This window comes from Castanea sativa, chromosome 12, assembly GCF_040712315.1.
Source record: "Castanea sativa cultivar Marrone di Chiusa Pesio chromosome 12, ASM4071231v1".
NCBI lineage: Eukaryota > Viridiplantae > Streptophyta > Magnoliopsida > Fagales > Fagaceae > Castanea > Castanea sativa.
The window spans coordinates 16,422,807-16,443,468 of NC_134024.1; the positions used below are offsets into that span (position 1 = coordinate 16,422,807).

Below are 20,662 nucleotides of genomic sequence, written 5' to 3' on the forward strand. Positions count from 1 at the left end.
TCTTTTTTTAAAAAATTAATTACTAATTGAGTTGGATTATTAAATATACCTTATAATCTAATCCAATCCAATCCAATACCAATATATACCATCCATTGAAAGCGGCCCAGCCAGCCTGTCCTGCCGGCTCCAATAAAATTCCAAATATGCCCGCAAATAAGTACCGTTTCCCAACGCACATGACGCGCACGTGACCAATGCTATATTTGAATTCGGACCTAAGCGCCTTTTCTCCAATTCAATTTAATTCAACCCTTCTCGTCCGCTTTCAAATTCTCACAACTCAGTCAAGCCCCCCCACCCCCCATTGTGTATCTCTCTCTGTTTCGTTTCAAAAAAAAAACCAAACCAAACAAAACAAACGCAACCAAACAAAGCCCATCGATCTCTCTCTCTCTCTCTCTCAGAGACTTTTTCTTCGATTTCCACTCTCCAATTCTATATCACTCGCTCACTTCTAACACTTCCATTTCCTACAGGTACTCTCAGAAACTCTCAGATCCAAGTTTCCATTAGCTCATCTTCAAGCTATTGAATCTTTGAATCCAGATTTTGTAGCATTTTTACATGTTCTACGTTCCAAATCTTGTTCTTCGCATTGAAGCCTAATTTCAATCGCTGAATGATGTTTTCTTTTTGGTAAATGGATGAGTTTTTTGTTAGGTAAACCCTAATTTTGCTATTGTTTTGTTTGTTCGTTTTTCTGGATTTGGGGGATTTGTTTATTTAGGGTTTGAGATTTGGGTTTTGAGATGGAGAATTCGGAAGTGAGGAGTGTAGATTCTTCACAATGCGTGCGAGTTGCTGTTAATGTTAGGCCTTTGATTACGTCCGAGCTTCTACTTGGTTGTACAGATTGCATTTCAGTGGTTCATGGTGAACCTCAGGTACTTAAATTTTTTTTTTTTTTGAATTAGTTTGATCGAATTTGAAATTTTGGATTTTCATGAAATGCCTATGATTGAGCTGCTAACATGTTGAATATTGGTGTTCAAAATTAGGTGCAAATTGGTTCGCATTCCTTCACCTTTGATTATGTTTATGGTAGTACTGGCTCGCCCTGTTCTGCATTATACGATGATTGTGTTTCTCCTCTTGTTGATGCACTATTCCATGGTTATAATGCCACTGTTCTTGCATATGGCCAGGTATAACTTTCATTTTATCTTATAGAATTAGAATACTCGAATATATATATATATATATATATATATATATATATATATATATATATATATATATGTTTTGATACATTGCTGAGTTTACTCTGTTTGGGCTTTATAAGACGGGGTCGGGGAAGACGTACACCATGGGGACTAACTATTCAGGGGAGGGAAGTAACGTAGGAGTCATACCTAAAGTGATGGAAAGCATATTCAAGAGAGTCGAAGTGATGAAAGATTCAACAGAATTTTTGATTAGAGTCTCATTTATTGAGGTAAAAGAAATACTTCTAGTTAGCTTGTTTCGTTTTGTTTTCCTTTGCCTCACTACTTATGTTTGTTTGCTTGATGTGGTATGGTGTGATGACAGATATTCAAGGAAGAAGTGTTTGATTTGCTTGATCCAAATTCGCCCGTCTTCTCTAAAGTTGAAGGGGCAGCTCTAGTAAAGCATGCAGGGCCTGCAAGGGTTCCCATACAAATTAGAGAAACGGTTAATGGAGGAATAACACTTGCTGGAGTCACCGAGGCAGAAGTTAGGACAAAAGAAGAGATGGCAACATATCTATCTCGCGGTTCCCACTCTCGTGCCACTGGGAGTACTAATATGAATAGCCAATCAAGGTGCAAGTTTCATAATGATATATATTTTTGAAAAGTGTTGCGAATGAACATCTATAGCTTTGTAGTTTTGAATGAACATTTCATAATTTGAACTGTTGCCAATGAGCTCTATCTCAACTGGCACCCTCTTTGCAAGTGCTAGGTGTAGGGTGAAGTCTTGGGTTCAGGATTTATTGTGTCCATGCACTTCATTATGTTGAAAGTTGTATAATTTATAATGTTGAACTTCATGTTAACTTTTTGTACTGTTTTCCAGTCGCTCACATGCTATCTTTACAATTACTATGGAGCAAAAGAAAGTTGCACACTGTGTAGCCGGAGTAACTAATGAAGACATTAGTGATGACATCTTATGTGCAAAACTGCATCTAGTGGATCTCGCTGGTTCTGAACGTGCAAAACGAACGGGTGCAGATGGCATGCGTTTTAAAGAAGGTAGTAGGGTAGAGATTTGGTCTTGGGGTTTCAATCTGTTACAATATGGTTAATAAGATAGTGGCAAGATGAACATCTATAGCTTTGTAGTTTTAAATTCTAAAATAGCCATTTGTTGTGAATGTGATATATTGAATGATAAGTATGTTGCATCATTTAAATTGGAGTTTTTCCCATTTATGTTTGTTTTAACAGTTTATTTGATGTAGGAATTCATATCAATAAGGGTTTATTGGCACTTGGCAATGTGATAAGTGCCTTGGGAGATGAAAAGAAGAGGAAAGAAGGAGGTCACGTTCCGTATCGTGACAGCAAGTTAACACGCTTGTTACAGGCAAGTGAACCAATGAAAATTGAAAATTTTTTAAAGCTCTTTACTTTTTATGTAGACGCATGTTAGTAATGGACTTCATTTACCTATGGTCAGTTAAATGGGAATGCTTTTTGTTTGTTGAGTCTAGATGATCTACTAGTAAACAAGTATACATAAAGAAAATTGACCTAGCTTTTGATTACTCTCAGATAGATGCAAATATTTGTGGAAATTGGATTAGTACATTATATTTTACATAACACAAGAACACATAGAAAGAAGGTGTAATATGGAGACTGCCATAAGTACCAAAATAATGGAATAAGGGTTACTATTAACATTTTTTGGTATTTAAAGTGAAGATTTGACTATTGTAAAAAATTCTCTCATGATTGTTTATTGAAATTTGAATCTGTAGGATTCTCTTGGAGGAAACAGCAAAACGGTTATGATTGGTATGTGTCAATATACTTATTCAAGCATCTTAGATCTTTCTTTCTTGTAATTCCTCCTTTTTATTTTTAATGTTTATAATGTTTTGTATTGATTGAAGCTTGTGTAAGTCCTGCCGACACAAATGCTGAGGAAACCCTGAACACATTGAAGTATGCAAATCGTGCTCGCAACATTCAGAACAAGGCAGTTGTAAGTATTCTCTAATGATTATAATCTTTTTTCACCTCCATATGTTATGCTTCTCTTTCTGATAACTTGCCCTCATTCTTAATTTAGATCAATCGTGATCCAATGGCAGCCCAAATGCAGAGAATGCGGAGCCAAATTGAGCAACTGCAGACTGAGCTTCTATTTTATCAAGGTGGAATGAATGCACCATTTGAAGAACTCCAGGTATATCATTGAATAAGAAAAGTCAGTTTGTGCTCCTGAGGTCCTAATTTGCTGGTTTTAGATGTTTATTAACCTTTAGTGGCTTTTCCAGATTCTCAAACACAAAATATCTTTACTTGAAGCAAGCAATGCAGAGTTACACAGGGAGCTTCAAGAACGTAAAGTTACCTTTGAGCATTTAACAAAACGTGCTCTTGATGCTCAGGTTTTATTCAAAATTCTCTTTATTAGTTATATAAGATGTCATGATTTTCTTATAATCTTTAAAATCCAGCTATATGATCTCACCTGCATTAAACACTTCAGGTTGAAAAAGACAAGTTGATCATGAAAATGGAATTAGCTCGAAATGGTAAATCTTGGGATGAGATTGATTCTAGTTCAAATCAGGTTTGAGTGCATTGATTTTTTTTATTTTTTTCAGTTGCTCCAAGTTATTGCAATTTTTTGATGAAAGAAAAGACTTTGCTGACACAACATCATTAACTATTTCAGGATTTTGACGTGTTGAACAATTATGCCTCAAAAATTCAAGAGTTAGAAGGAGAATTATTGCATCTGAAAAACTTGAATAACTCAAAACGCAGTCGATTTGTTGAATGTGCTGACTTAGATGATGATGGGCTACACTCAAAGAATGTATTATTTCCATGTACTAACGAGTTTTCATCTGATTATGACATAAAAGCCATGGATATTCCAGGTAGCATTTGTAAAGCTCTTTTTATTGTTTTACTGTCTTTCATTTTGTTGAACACATTGCTCTTTATTACAACTAATGCCAATCCCTTATTAGTTGTTGTCCACAGGATGAAAGCCGTGTCATGCCATTTTTATTTTATTTTTTATTTAGTGATTAGGGTACCACAGGAGTTAGGAATATTCTGCATTTGACAGGACATTTTTGCTCAACAGTTCCTTTTGTTGTAGTGATCTTTGCATTTTATTATCCATCCTAAGAGTTGGCTACTTGACAATGAGCAAAATTTAATTATATAAAACTGATGTACAGATGAGACTGTAGATGAAGAAAAGGAGCTAGAACATTCCTCTCTCCAAGAAAAATTAGATATGGAGCTCAAAGAATTGGACAAAAAACTTGAACAGAAAGAGGTAAAAAATATCACATTTTTAGTTACACCATCTTGGCTATCTAGATTTACTTGTATGTTTGATTTAAGGAGATTTAAGCATTTTTGTTGATAGATTTTTTCTGATTCATAAAATGGGTCATGTTTTTGTTTTCCTCTGAAAAACTTCACATGAATCACCAGACTTTTGTAAAAAGTTTCTAATAAATCACTAGCTTAAATTTGTGGGCATCTTTAACTTATCAGGGCAAAAAATAACAACTATATAGTCTCAGCCATTTACATATTTGGTTGTGAATCTAGCGCTAAATATTTACATTTCTTACTATCTTGGATCTGCATTGTTGTCTGTTGCTGTGGCTCTTAACATCTGTCATAATTTACTCTGTGAAGGCCGAAATGAAGCGGTTTGCAAGTGTTGATACTTCGGTTCTTAAAAATCATTATGAGAAGAAGGTTCAGGAATTAGAACAAGAGAAGAAATCGTTGCAGGTCAGTGCTCTTTCTGTAAGCCTTGGCTTGTGATTTGAATGTCCTGTTAGTAAGGCTTTTTTAAAAATACCTATGCTGTTTATTGGCAGAAAGAGATTGAGGAATTGAGACACAATCTTTCAAATATTTCGTCTACTTCTGATGATGGTGCTCAAAAGTTGAAGGAAGTATATCTTCAAAAATTAAATGCCTTGGAGGCACAGGTGAATATTGAAATTGAATCACTTTAGCCCTTTCAATGGCATTTACAATTTCAGGACTCATCTACTTTTTGTTGCAGGTTTCAGAGTTGAAGAAGAAACAGGATGCTCAAGCTCAACTTTTGAGACAAAAACAAAAGAGTGATGAGGCAGCAAGACGATTACAAGATGAGATTCACAGAATAAAGACTCAAAAGGTGCAAATAGATACAATAATCATTTTTTATTATAAGTAGATAAAATAATCATTTCTCTCATTATCAGTATTATATTGTGTTTTATAGGTTCAACTGCAACATAAGATTAAGCAAGAGTCTGAGCAGTTTAGGTTATGGAAGGCATCGCGAGAAAAAGAAGTTCTCCAGGTATGCAAAATTCTAGAGTGATCCTTTCTTGCATGTTCAATTGATGGCTTTATAATACTTTAGAGATTAAATGCTAATACTGGATATAGATTGCATAAGCTTAATGATGAAAGTTGGGTATGAATGTTCACTTATGAAAGATTTAAAAATAAAATATTCTTACGCATATAAACTAAGGTTACAACAATTGGATGAAGAATATAAAATTAATCTGCATGATTCAGAATCAAGTGCTTGATGCTCAACATACTTTATTGGTTGAATCTACTGTTGAACTGTGTTTGTGGCCCATCTTTCTTAGGGTCTGGTCATGGATATCGTAGAGTGTAACTATACATATATATCAACCTATGTATCTACCGATCTCTCTCCCTCTCTATGTGTGTATTAATTGGCTTTTTATCAAATTATGACAACTTTTTCTTTATTTCAAATTTTTTTACAAACTAAAAGAAATTATCGCTCTGTTTGTTTTGCTGAAAAACTTTCTGTAAAGATAGTTTTCCATATTTTTCAGTGTTTGGTAGCACAAAAAAAAACTGGTCAACGGAAAACTATCTTTAGTCAATAGAAAATCCTAAAAAAAATAAGGCTTGTTTTTTATAGCTTGTTTTCCAAAATTTTTTTTTGGAAAACAATCTCTATCTCATAGTACGCTCTCTCACTCTCACTCTTTCTCTTTACCCTTTTCTTTTTCTTTCCTCACACCCTCACTATCACTCACTCTGGTCTCTCCTCTTCCATAGATCTCTCTCCCTCACTCTCTCTCCATATTTCTCTTCCCCTTAACACAATTCTTTGAGTAGATTTTTTTTCCCTCATTGCTCAGTAATTATTTCATTCATCTCTACCAACTTGCAAAAGAGAACATATATGCAGCGGTAATTATTCATTCCTCTCTACCAAAATCTCAATTTTTTACTTTGAATTTCAAACTTGATTTTATTTTTTTCTCTAAGAAACTTTTGGTTTGATGGATTCCATGTATAAGTTTTTTTTTGCTCATAAAAGTGCTAAAAAATATATATAAAAAATAAAAAAGAAGAAAAAATGAATGATTGAAGTAAAAGACGAAAATTTTAAACATAGTGCCTATATGGCTCTAAATTACTTTTACATAGTATAATCTTTTTTGTTGATAGATATATTATGCAGATATTATGTAGTGATGATATATTATGTAGATACATTATATAAATACATAATTTTGAGTGATATTAAAGACTTCTGGTTGACCATAGTAGACAATTAGTGTACTAGCAAAAAGAGTAGACAATGAAAAATTATTATTATTTTGTACTTATTAAAGATGTATTCTCTTGTCAATTTTATGTATATAGACAAATATATATAAATGTGTGTGTGTGTGGACGTTTCTGTCCATATATATAAATAAAATGAGTGGTAGAGATCATGAAAATTTGACAACTAATTTTTATTGTATCTATTGTCAAAATTTTAGTATGAAAACCAAATTCATCCTTGGTTTTTTTTTTTAATATTGATTACATTAGTTAGTTTACATAATACGCATATTTTAAATTACACAAGAAATATAAAAAATAAAAATAAAAATTTGTATACCAAACACCAAAAAACATTCTCAAGTTCATTTTCAAGGTCGTTACCAAACACTGGAAAATGATATAGTTTTCTAGAAAATGCTCTTTGAAAAATGAACCATTTTCTAGAAAATGTTGATGCTGAAACAAACAGAGCGTATGATTGAATGCAACTTGTGAGTCATTTTTTGAGGCTGTTATTTCATTCAGCGCAGTATACTGAAACCAGGTAATTTCTCTCTAGTTGATTACTTAAAAAATCAAAACATTGTAAATTGAAGATATTAGATATAATAAAAAAGCACATATTTGTGTAACAAAGTTGCCTGTGTATATAGTTGGCTGTTGTTTTTATCATCATTGTGTGTTACCTTTAATGTGCTTACGTGTAGGGCTTTCACTGTGTACATGTAGCCTAGGAAATAATTTTTGATGTACTTCATTATGAAATATTGATATAAAATCTTGTTCAACTTTGTCTTTGGAAATTTCATTCTTTAAAAATAATTTGTGTAGATAAGTGACATCATTTTATCAAAAATAAAATAAGTGACATCATTTTTAAATGTGGGAGAATTGTTCTCGAATCCTAGATTTTAACTTAAACCATTTTGAACTTTTGAACTTTTATGAGACAGTAGATATCTGCTTTTGCTAGATGCTTAATAATAGATGTAGTTTTTATTTGTTAAGTTTTAAGATGCTATGCTTAGAATAGCTTGACTATTGTGTCTTTTATTATTAACATTGTTTATTATCGTACGATAGCTAGTCATTTGGATTTCATTTTTGTCAATTGCCAGCTTAAGAAAGAGGGGAGAAGGAATGAGTATGAGATGCATAAGCTATTAGCCTTGAATCAGAGACAAAAAATGGTAAGGTGATGTTTGCCTAGGATGATATGGTTTTCCTAGTTCAAGAGATTTATTTCATACTTTTTTTTATTACATGCCAGGTTTTGCAACGAAAAACAGAAGAAGCTTCTATGGCTACAAAAAGGCTAAAAGATCTTTTAGAATCTCGAAAGGCTTCCTCTCGCGAAACTTCTGGTTAGGAGATATACTACATCATGCAGTTCACTCCCCCTCCCCCCTCCCCGCTGCATGTTGATTATAATTTGTTAACAAGTAAACTATTATGTGCAGGTGCTGGAAATGGCAGTGGTCCTGGAATTCAGGTATTTATAATGTATAAGGAGTGCTTCAAGAAGGAAAAAAATAAACTGTCTTAGGAGGATTGCTTTGTGTACACAATGATGTGTAAATGTATAAATGGGATGACATTCATTATTTCATGTTTTTGTTGAATCTGGGATGTCTCTCTCTTTTACTAACATATTTTTATTATTGAGAAGGCTTTGATGCAGGCAATTGAGCACGAGCTTGAAGTTACTGTGCGGGTTCATGAAGTACGTGCTGAGTATGAGCGTCAAATGGAAGAGTGAGTTGTCCTTATTTCAATTCTTCCACTTTAGGAATTCACTTAGATACCTTTGTGCTTTCTGGAATTGACAAGGTTGAAGATGATCTGTTTTCATTTGATTTGTCTTTTACTGTCTTGGGTATGTTGATCAAAAGGCTTCATTTTTTTTTTTATATAAAAAATTTGTTGGTCAGATTTACAGGGTGTATATAATCTATTTGCAGGTTTTTGTGTATTCTGATAGGCATCTTTAAACGGTTTTGTATTGTAGTTTCATGCATTTTCTGTCTAATCTCTAACAAGTTTTTTTTTTTTTTTTTTTTGCCTATTTTATTTGTGAAAAATGATGAAGAATGTATAAGGAGTACTTAGAAGTTATTTTCACAAAGCTTTATTTTTCCATTCATTGGAAATTTTTTTTTTTTTTTATAATAAAAAACCAACATTCTGTAAGTGGTTAAAATACAACTTTAATGTTTTATAAATGGAACTCTATTTAATTTGATGGTATTTTTCCTTAGATGAGAAGATTTGGATATAAATCTCTTTCAAGCTTTGGTTAAATTTATGTTGACTCAATGTTGTCTCTAATGCTTGAAATTTCTTTGTCGTAGCCATATTAATTTAGCGTTGGTTTCATGCTTAGTACATTTCATTATCCTTTGATATAGAAATTCCAGAAATTTTTTTTTGCTTGTATACTATAAATTTTCACATGGAATGTTGAGACTTTAATGGCTCTTTTACTCAGTTCTTTTACTGCCTGAGTTGATCCAAGTGATGTTTGTTGGTATTATAGGAGGGCAACGATGGCCAAGGAGGTTGCAAGATTGAAAGAAGAAGCAGACTTGCTCAGGCAATCAAAATTAAGGTGATTTTTTTCCCTAATTGAATGTTCTCTGTTGGGTTTCTTAAGATTATCATTAGATGGCAACCAATGCTTAAATAACATTGTTCTCTCTTATTTATTTATTTATTTATTTTTACCTTTAATTGTTTTTGATGTAGTGACTACCCTGAAGCAATATCTCCTGGTGCAAGAAATTCAAGGATATTTGCACTTGAAAACATGCTTGCAACTTCATCTAGCACCTTGGTTTCAATGGCGTCACAGTTGTCAGAAGCAGAAGAGCGTGAGCGGGGTTTTAGTGGCCGGGGTCGTTGGAACCAAGTCCGTTCCCTTGCTGATGCAAAAAATATAATGAATTATTTGTTCAATTTAGCATCCTCCTCCAGGTAGTAATTTTTTCAAGTCAAAGTTTGTACTGCTAACTTTGCCAAAATTTGAGGTTTCTTTTTCACGTGTTTAACCAATTTAAACCGATTTTTTTCTCCATTCTCCAGGTGCATGGTACGAGATAAAGAAGTTGCCTATAGAGAAAAGGACTCAGAAATAAGAGATTTGAAGGAAAAGATCGTGAGACTCAGTAGTTATGTCAGGCAGTTGGAGATGCAAAAAGCAGAACTTATACATCAAGTGAAGTCACAGGTAAGTGCATGGCTCAGTGTGATCCATGCCTTTTATGGTTCCTCGAATCTGGCCATGAGTAATATATCTTGGGAGAGGGAAAAAACAAACAGTGATACAATCTAAATATATACATAACATCTATTGGATTTGGGTGGGCCATCTATTTCATTAAATTGGATTTGGATCAATATAGCTATGCTCTTTAAGTGACATCATACGTTGTTAAACTGTCCATTTGGTGTTCTAAAATTTTATATAGCTTTTTATGCCATTTTGATTTGTAAACTTATTTTAATATTTTTACCTGGTAATTGAATGGATGAGTTATTCCTGGCTTGCACTTTGAGAGAGAACTTTTTTCCTTGGCTATGCATCCAGCACAAACAAATGCACTATTTTTAAAAGATTGCCTAAATGTCATTACCCGCTATTCTATCTGATAATAAAAAAAATGCAAACCTTTTGACTTTCTTGGACATGGTTGTCTGTTATTATTCTTATCAATTTTTTTTCCTTCTTTCTATTTTACTTTGCAATAGAATTCAGAATTGAAGAAAATGAGAATGGCAATGGATGGGGACCTAAACAATGGAGGGCATAAGTATGACTTGCGCAAGCAGGTAGGTGCAACCTTTTGTAGGTCTCTTAATTACAATTGTAGACAACACTGTTTGCCAAATTTCCTATCAAATATTATTGGTTACTTGTTTCTATTTCTTTTCTTCTTCTTTTTGACAATCAGCCAAAAATAGTTTGCTTTTTTTTTTGTGTATTTTACTTGCTGAATTATTCTATACATGATTTCCAGTCACATATTATTGGTTAATTGTTTCTATTTCTGTTCTTTCTTTTTTTTTTTACCATCAGCCAAAAATTGTTTGCTTTTTTATTTTTTTGTATTTTACTGGCTGAATTATTCTATACATGATTTTAGGGCTACCGGAGCTCCTTGATATTGGAAGACATGGATACATCTGAATCAGAACATTCGGATATTGAAAAAAATAATGATGATGATGATTGGGTGGTAGATTCAGCGGTAGAGTCAGAAGAAGAAGAAAAACCTGTTAAGAAAAGAATTTCTAGAACAAGTGTAGCATCCAATACATTAGATACCAAAGATTCAGGAAGCTTGAAATTAGACACTTCAGGTGAGGGAATTATTGCTGTATCAGGTGTTTGCTGCTCTTGTAGTAAATTCTCTTCTTGCAAAACTATGAAATGCCAATGCCGAGCTTCTGGAGGTAGTTGTGGGACTTTGTGTGGTTGTTTGCCTAGTAAGTGTGCCAACAAAGGAACTGTTTTGAAGGACTTGAGTGGCTCACCAGAGTCAGAGAGTGTTGAAGGGAACGGGAGTGGCTCAGGTTCTGAGGAAACTGAGAAGAGTCACAGTCTTGCTTCTCAGGGAGCATTGTTACTACAAAGTGCATTGGTTGAGAAGCCTGTTGAGGAAAATGATGATAACGGACCTAGAAGGAAGGCTCTCGCTGACATTGGAAACAAATTGGTATGTATTCTAGCTTTGCCAAATTTTGATAAGCTTATAAGTATTATTCCTTTGTATATCTCATTATTCTTGTGATCTACTTCTCATGCTTATTCCACTTACAGAAATCTGTTTGTTTTGTTGATCATAATTTTTAACTTGCTACAGGCCAAGCCAAATGCACCAAAGCCTATTCAGAGAAAGAAATGGCGGAAATCTACTCTTGTGCTTGTTTCTGATCCTCCTCCACCTTCCTCACAGCCAGAAAACACTGACGTCCCTCAGAAGCCCGAAAGTAATAGTGCTAACGAAGTAGCAGATATTCCTTTGAAGTTACCGAGGGCTATGCGTTTGGCAGCATCCAATAGTAGCAACCCATTAAGAGATAGGAATGCTAGTCAATTGGATGAATCAATTGTGAATAAGGAGTCTGTAATTCTTCCTCCAACAAGTCCTGTCCAGCATAGAAGAAAAAAGCCAGAAGAAAAAGAGAACAACAATGGCCTTTGAGCTAATATTTCTCCTTTGTCCCTGATTGGTGATATTTATACCAACAATGTGACATGTACTTGCTATCATGATTCCATGAATGAAGCTTTTTTCAGATTCGTTGAGCAGACATGATATCAAACAGCTGATCTTTTTACTGTGGCTATCGCTCTAAGCCTTTGTGCAATATTCAATTGTGTAGGGAAATGTAGTACGAGTTTTAAATAGATGAGTTTTTATTTTTTATTTTTCTACTTTTGATCTTTGGGTGTTTGGGGAAATGGGTTTGCCATTGTTTTGGGTGATGAAGTACATGATTGTTTTGCAACGTTGTTCATAGCTTTCTTAATGGAATTAGAACTGTTAGGCTTAAAAAAAAAAAAAATCTGAAAAAAGCTGTTAGACTTAATAATCCTGAGAAAGTCTATTTTGAAGACAAAAAAACTGATGAATTGTTTTCAATTTTGTTAAGTAGATTTTTCTCTGTATTTTAAGCAATTGAAATTGGAATATTAAGTTGTTGTTTATTACTATTAAGTAGATTGTTTTGCAACGTTGTTCATAGCTTTCTTAATGGAATTAGAACTGTTAAGACTTCAAAAAAAAAAAAAAAAACTGAAAAAAGCTGTTAGACTTAATAATCCTGAGAAAGTCTATTTTGAAGACAAAAAAACTGATGAATTGTTTTCAATTTTGTTAAGTAGATTTTTCTCTGTATTTTAAGCAATTGAAATTGGAATATTAAGTTGTTGTTTATTACTATTATAAATTTTTATTTAAAAAAACAAAAAGACCGATGGACCGAAATGATCGTTTTGTGTATTGGGTCCAGACCAACGTTCCACACATGGGCCGAAGCTCGGGTTGTTCTCGGCCCAAAATACTCACCAAAAACGGCAGAGATCCCATATCCAAACGACCACTTTTCCTTTACCGTTTCAAATTCAAATTCAAATTCAGACTTAACGTCTTTCCGCTCCATTGTACGAGTAGCGGATAGTGCTGACGTGGCAAAGCCACTGAATTGAACTCCAAATTCTTCGCTCCATTAAGTCGAGACCTTTATTATTCACAAAATCACACAGTTGATTCATCGATTTTTAGGGTTTCGAAATTCCTTTTTCGAGTTTCTATTAGCTTAAAATCTCAGCCTTAATTGCATTGCAGAAGAAGAAGAAGAAGATGAAGAAGAAGAATCGCGGTTCAAAGCAAGTGAGCCCAGTCGATGCTTCTTCGTCATCGTCAGCTTCTGATGATAAGCGAATTCAACATTACGAGGAGAGAGCTCGTCAGCTCGAACAAGAAAACAAAGCGTTTCAGGTCCAAGTCATTGTTGTTTTGTGTTCTATTAGTAGTATCTGTGTGGTTGCCGAGAAAATGTGGGAGAACAATTGAAAGCAATGTGATCCTGTGCTAATTATTGGTCCTTAAAGTTTATCCCTACATTTATCACTATATTAGACACTTTAGGGACTAAAAACGATCACTTTAAGTTTGTTAGAGACTAAAATTGATCGCTTTTAAGTTTTGTAGAGACCCGAAGTGATCACTTTTAAGTTTGTTAGGGACTAAAATAAAAATTATTGGCTTTTGAGTTTTTTAAGAACTAGAAGCAATCGCTTTATTAGACACATTAGGGACTAAAAACTATCATTTTAAGTTTGTTAGGGACTAAAACTGATAGCTCTAAGTTTTTTAGGAAGTGGAAGTGGCCACTTTAACTTTGTTAGGAACTGAAATAATTTGCTTTAAGTTTTTTAGGGACTAGAAGTAATCGCTTTAAGTTTGTTAGGGACTAAAAATGATCATTTTAAACTTGAGGACTAAAATGGGTTATTGGCTAAAGTTTAGTGACCAAGATACTTGAGAAAAGGATGATTTCCACTTGAAGTTGATACAAGATATTTGGTTTTGTGTTTACGAGTCTGTTTGGCTGGTGAGAAAATCTGTAAAAGTCAAAGCCTAAGTGTCAAAGTGATTTTGACTCTTTAAGATTTTTAATTTCTAGTCCTGGGAAGTTGAAAAATAGGAAGACTAGAAACTCGTATGTTTTTGAATCTTGAAAGTACTCATTTTTTTTAAAAATAATGTTTTTAGGGACTTTAAGAACACATGGAAATTCCATTATAAGACCGTAGGGCATTTATTTATATCAGTTTAGTTGCTAAGATTATGGGTTAAAATATATTGGCATTGTAAAGCTATTTGGCTTATTTAAATTAGAAAGGATTTTCAGCCCCCGCCTTACCAATAATTATTTCATGAATTGATGTTGTAAGGCTATTATTTCTCAATCCAGATATGAAAATGAAAGCACAGAAAAGCACTTTTAAAAAGATTATTTGCTTTTTGAGAGAACCCTCCCCCCCTACCCATTGAAAGTCAGTTTTATAAAACATCACCTTAAAAGTTAAAAGCCAGGATATTGGTATTGCTTACTGATCATAGTTTTTGTCAAAATTGGCCGAGGGAGATTGATGAGCTAAGGGGAAAACTTGCAAATGTTTCGTCTGTCTCTAATGACGGTGTAGAAAAGTTCAGAGAAGACTATCTGCTAAAGCTGAATGTCCTTGAAGAACAGGTGAATTTATTGTTTGCGTTGTAACTAGATGTTTTGATAACACTATTGCATGTTCTGAAATCTTTTTCTGTGTTTGCAGGTTAAAGAGATGACAAAGAAACATCATGTTGAATCTCATCTATCAACTCAAAGACCAAAAGGTGACGAAGCAACAAACAGGTTGCAGTTTGAGAATCAATGTTTGAAAGCTCAGAAGGTGCCTTATTGTTGAAGATGAGCATGTCTATGTAAATTATCGTTCATATTTATCATTTACACCATTAATGCTTCCATAATATTTAGGTTCAATTGCAATGTAAGATCAAGCTAGAGTCCGTGCAATTTAGAGAATGCAAGGCTTCATTGGAAAAAGAATCTCTTCAGGTATATGCATTACTACAGGATTCAACATCATCCCATCTTTTGGATAAGCTTGTATTTTAAAGATTAGCCCATGTTTAAGTTGGAAAAATAAAAATAAAATGTTTGAGGGTTGAGTTCAATTTGTTTGATTTTTATGTATTGGTTTCAAATTGTCTAGGATTTCATGTTTGAGTTTTTTGTGTTATCATTGTTCAGGTTCCTCAGAGGTCTCTGAGATGCATGCTTCAGATATTCATTTATTTATCTAAATATATCTGTTTTGAAATATTGAACTATATTGTGACTATTGTCATAAAAAATATTACAAAAGGGGTAATCTGATGATCTTAGTGTTTTATAATGCTCCCATCTTTCTCTAGCAGCAATTCTTGTTTAATTTTTTCTTGTTTTCTGATTTTTATTGACAAATCTTTGGGTAGATTGAGTTCTTTTCTTGAGGTTTTAGTTTTTTCTATTAGATTTTCCTTGGGTCTGTTCTCATTATTTGATTGACTTTTTTATATTTATGTCAAAAAGCTGAAACACATACAATTTTCAATTTTTTATGAGATCTTGTATAGTTAATATTCATTGAATATGGTGCCATATTGGTAAATTATAATACTCTTCAGAATTTGGATATCTAACATTTCATAAAATGTTCAAAGTGTCTGTAACTCACATGTAACCTATTCATCAGAATTTCCCTTATCTAAAATTACGTAATAGAATCTTATTTAGTCTTAATATAGAAAAAGGTTGCTAGCATGCATTGTCAGATTGTGCTTTGAGTATGTTTTGGTGTGTCAGGATATCTCATAGTATTGTCTAACACTTCATGCAGTTGGGGCATTGTATTATATTGCCTTGTCTGAAGTATGCATAGGACTTAGTTGAGGGAAAAATATATTGCTCAAGTTATGTTAGTTTAAAGTGGTAACGTGGTGCATGCTCGATGCCATTGAATTTGTAGCTTGAGGGGATTGTAAAATAGAACATGTGCTCAAATATTTTATGTTATCCTCTAGCGGTAAAGAGATACAAGCTAGTAACTTGCTCTGCTATGTTAAGATAGCTATTTATACATCTGGATGATTGTTGTTGTTTTTTTTTTTTAATCTTAGATTTCTATTTATTTCTTTGAAATACCTGAATCAACAGCTTAGGAAAGAGGAATGAGTATGAGTTGCAAAAGCTATTAGCTTCGAACCAGAGACTAAAGATGGTGAATCTGTGTTTTCTTTAAGGCACTATAAGCCTACTGCTAATTGAAGCTTTTCTTTTTTAGTGAGACACTTCTGGACAACTATTTTTCTTACCTTTATGACTTTTTCAGGTTTTACAACGAAAGACAGAAGAAGTGTCTGTGGCTACAAAACGGCTAAGAGCTCTGTTAGATTCTGGAAAGGCTTTGTTGTGCAGTTCAACTGGTTAGGAGATCTACTGACCATCAAAGCAGTACGTCTTTATTTAACACAACTATAATACATTGACATTTGTTTTTCTTATTTTCAGTTAAATCTCATGTAGGTGCAAGAGTTGGCAATATTCCTGGAGTTCAGGTATAACTAAATTGGAAGCATTAAACTCTCAGTGATTTACACATGCTTCTACATTTAGTAGTAAATGCACTTTGGATGTACTTGTTTTGTTATAGGATGACATTTTTTATATATTCATTTTGGGGACATTTACTAGCAAGTGAATTTAGGGATTCCTCATTGTAATTGCCTGGTGTGTCTGGGATGGGGATTTGGTTTGGTTATATTATTTGTTGAAGCTATTAAAACCTTATTATGTTTTCATAATTTAGAAGAAGAAAAGAAGAAGAAATACTTGCACGCTTATTAAGTGCAAATAACCACAAAATCATGGTTAGATTGCAGACAACTTTCTTCCATCCACTTTAAGCCAAATTTTGCAAAATTGCAGCAAGTTGCCTTCGGTACTACAGTTTGATTTGAATTCTTCAAGATTTGCATGACACCCATTAAGCAAGTAGTCTTTTACCCATCATATTTATTTTGGACAGTAAAGCCTTCATAGTAAGGGTGCACGGAACATCTAGAACACTGGGACTTCTTAAACTTAACTATTTTAGTTCAATCATAAAGGCTAGGGACCAAAAGTTATATACTCTGGGTGCATGTGTAATTTCTGGCTGCTGGATGGTAATCCTCTGTCTTTGAGTTTAATCTGTGCCTAAATTGGTTCATGGGATTTTGTTGGTCTATATTTTCTTTTGGGTGAGTTCTTATATTTCTTGTATATTACACTTCACTTGAAATGGTTGGTGCAGGTTGTTGAGCGTGAACTTGAAGTCACAACACCGTTAAATGGATCAGGTTCTGAATATGAAAGTCGAATGGAAGAGTGAATCCTTGTATCTTTTTACCTTTAGAATTACTACTAATGTAGTCCTTTCATCTGTTCACATTGGTATTCTCCCAAAGGTTCAGTCTTTGTCATGAATCAGTTCAGAACATCCTTCTTTAGTAATTTAGTTATGAACTCAACCTTCACATGGAGTAGTAACAATGATCAACCTTCTCTGTCTCACATTGATTGCTTTTTGGCTTTGGTAGAATGGGAGGAACACTTTCTGGATGCGGTACAGAGGTTGATTTCACGACTAGTGTCAGACCATCACCCCATTTTGTGGGATTATGCTGGTTCAAGTAGAACTAAATGTGAATTCAGATTTGAAAACACGTGGCTACAATACCTGGGTTTGTGGATAAGGTGCCGAGTTGGTGGGAAATGTATAGGTTTATGGGCTCATCCAGCTTTGTATTGTTCATGAAACTCAACCAGCTAAAAGATGATCTGAAAGCTTGGAATAAGGAGATCTTTGGAGATATTGGGATACAGAAAAGTAGAGCTTTGTGTGAGATATCGTGGCTAGAATTAAAGGAGGAGGAGAGTGGTTTGAATGATGAAGAAATGAGGAGTAGAGATGTATTAGAGACTGAGATACAAAAGATTGCTCTGGTAGAAGAAATGAGCTGGAGACAAAACTCCAAGAAACATTTTTTGAAGGAAGGGAGTGGTAACAAAAAATTATTTTATAGGTTGTCCAATTCCCACAGACAAGCTGGGTTTATTGGGAGTTTGGAAGTGGATGGCTTAATGCTCACGGAGGAGAGCGATATTAAAGATGGGATTGTTGCTTTTTATGAGAGCTTGTACCAAGAAACAGAGGAATGGGGCCTAAGTCGCCCAACAGTGGATGGTATGGAATTTTCTTCACTTGGGGAGGATGACAGAGAATGGCTTGAGAGGGTGTTTGAAGAAGATGAAGTGTTTTCAGCAATAAATTCCATGAATGGGGATAAGGCTCCTGATCCCGATGGCTTCACCATAGCTTTTTTCCAAAAATGTTGGGGAGTGATCAAAGAAGATGTGATGAGATTCTTACATGAGTTCCATATGGAAGGCTCCTTTGAAAAGAGTTTAAATGCATCTTTCATAGCCCTTGTTCCAAAGAAACAGAGTGCATCTAATATTGAAGACTTTTGTCCTATTAGTGTGGTTGGAAGTCTTTACAAAATCTTAGCAAATAGATTGAGGAGTGTAGTGGGTAAGATGGTCTCGGATTCACAGAATGCATTTGCATGGGGAAGACATATTTTAGATTCTGTCCAAATAGCAAATGAATGCCTGGAAAGTAGAGTAAGCAACCTGCCAGGACTAATTTTCAAAGTCAACATTGAGGCTTATGACCATGTTAGTTGGGATAGCCTTCTATATTTGTTAGAGAGATATGAATTTGGAGAGAGATGGAGAAGATGGATTAAGATGTGCATATCTTCTGTCAGTTTCTCTGTACTTGTTTATGGTGGTCCTTCAAGCTTTTTTTCAAGTTCAAAGGGACTGAGACAAGGAGATCCATTGTCATTTCTCTTGATTACCCTTTCTATGGAAGTGCTCAGTAAAATGATTGATTAGACAGTTATGGGAGGAATGATGTCGGGGTTTAAACTGGAGGGAAAGAATGGTGACGCTTTGACTATCTCGCATTTGTTGTTCACTAGTGATACTATAATTTTCTGTGGAGTGGACTTGGAGCATATTACAAACTTGAGATGTCTTTTGATGTGCTTTATGGCAGTCATGGGGTTGAGGGGGAACCTAAACAAAAGTGAGATAGTGCCAGTAGGAATTGTGCTGAATGTGGAAGAATTAGCCCATAACCTTTTTGGGTTTACCATTGGGATCTATTTTTAAGGCTCATCAGCTTATGATGATGATAAGGGAAAGCAACATTACGGAGAGAGAGTTTGTCAGCTCAAACAAGAAAACAAAGCGTTTTAGGTCTGTGCTATATCCATCTTATGTATTTAGATTTGGATTTTCTGATTTTTAAAATATTTTTTTATTAGTTTGGTCGAGTGATCTAATTTTCAAGGTCATCAGTTGTGTTCTTTAGTAACTGTTTGGTCTGTGTCCTTTTGAATTAAGGCTAATATAGTCCTTTCATCTGTTCTCGTGGCTAGTCTCTCTAAGGTTCTGTCCTTAATCAGTTCAGAACTTCCTTAGTAATTTAAGCTTTTTACAACTCAGGTTTCTGTTAGTTGTAGCCAGTAAAATCTTGTTCAATTGGCAACTCCTTACCTTGTAAGAACAGAGTTGAGGGCAAAGTCATGCATTTAAAACCCGCTGGGTGCAAGTGTAACCTGCTTAAATAGTTTCTTTTAGCAGTAATATAAGAATTTAGCTCTTTTCCCTCATTTCAGATTTCCAAATGAAAGATGGAATTGTCGCAAGCATTGCATCATTTGCATGGCTTCTCAGACTTTATCAATGAGCTTCAGTTACTGGATTTTCCATTAAAAGGTGACCCTTTCACATGGGATAATAACATGGGCAAACCTTCTCTCTCTCGCATTGATTGTTTTTTGGCTGTGATAGCGTCGGAGAAACACTTTCTGGATGCAGTGCAGAGGTTGATTTCACAACTAGTGTCAGACTATCACCCCATTTTGTTGGGTTGTGGTGCTTCTAGTAGAGGAAAATATGAATTCAGATTTGAAAATATGTGGCTACAAGTACCTGGGTTTGTGGATAAGGTTCAGAGTTGGTGGGAAATGTATAGGTTTATGGGCTCATCCAGCTTTGTCTTGTTCATGAAACTCAATCAGCTAAAAGGTGATCTGAAAACGTGGAATAAGGAGATTTTTGGAGAGATTGGGATGCAGAAAAGTAGAGCTTTGTGTGAGCTATCGTGGCTAGAGTTAAAGGAGGAGAGTGGATTAAATGATGAAGAAATAAGGAGTAGAGATGAATTGAAGATTGGGATAGAAAAAATTGTTCAGGTAGAAGAAATGAGCTGGAGACAAAATTCCAGGACACATTGTTTGAAGGAAGGGGATGGTAACACAAAATCCTTTAATAGATTGTCCAATTCCCATAGACAAGCTAAGTATATTGGGAGTTTGGAAGTGGATGGCTTAATGCTCATGGAAGAGAGTGAAATTAAAGATGGGATTGTTGCTTTTTATAAGAACTCGTACAAAGAAACTGTTGAAACACACCCGAGGATGGATGGTTTTGAATTTTCTACCCTTGGGGAGGAAGATAGAGAATGGGTTGAGAGGGTATTTGAAGAAGATGAACTGTTTTCAGCACTGAAGTCCATGAATGGGGATGAAACTCCTGGTCCCGATGGTTTCACCGTAGCTTTTTTCCAAAAATGTTGGGGAGTGATCAAAGAAGACGTGATGAGATTCTTACCCAAGTTTCATATGGGAGGCACCTTTGAAAAGAGTTTAAATGCC

The 20,662-nt window shown here is 34.4% G+C and overlaps 1 protein-coding gene across 1 annotated transcript; it reads left to right on the forward strand.

Moving 5' to 3' along the window:
- The first annotated feature begins 235 nt into the window (after positions 1-235).
- LOC142619958 (kinesin-like protein KIN-4C) lies at positions 236-12,214 on the forward strand. Its single transcript, XM_075793365.1, has 28 exons — positions 236-479; positions 731-887; positions 1,002-1,148; positions 1,286-1,438; positions 1,534-1,787; positions 2,044-2,222; positions 2,432-2,556; positions 2,954-2,990; positions 3,089-3,180; positions 3,268-3,384; positions 3,476-3,589; positions 3,691-3,774; positions 3,880-4,087; positions 4,397-4,497; positions 4,869-4,967; positions 5,057-5,170; positions 5,248-5,364; positions 5,452-5,532; positions 7,898-7,969; positions 8,050-8,143; positions 8,240-8,271; positions 8,449-8,534; positions 9,316-9,387; positions 9,525-9,752; positions 9,861-10,005; positions 10,527-10,607; positions 10,922-11,494; positions 11,642-12,214. Exons 2-28 carry the CDS (start codon positions 753-755, stop codon positions 11,981-11,983), a joined length of 3,882 nt encoding a protein of 1,293 aa, XP_075649480.1. The 5' UTR covers positions 236-479; positions 731-752; the 3' UTR covers positions 11,984-12,214.
- Positions 12,215-20,662: the final 8,448 nt, after the last annotated feature.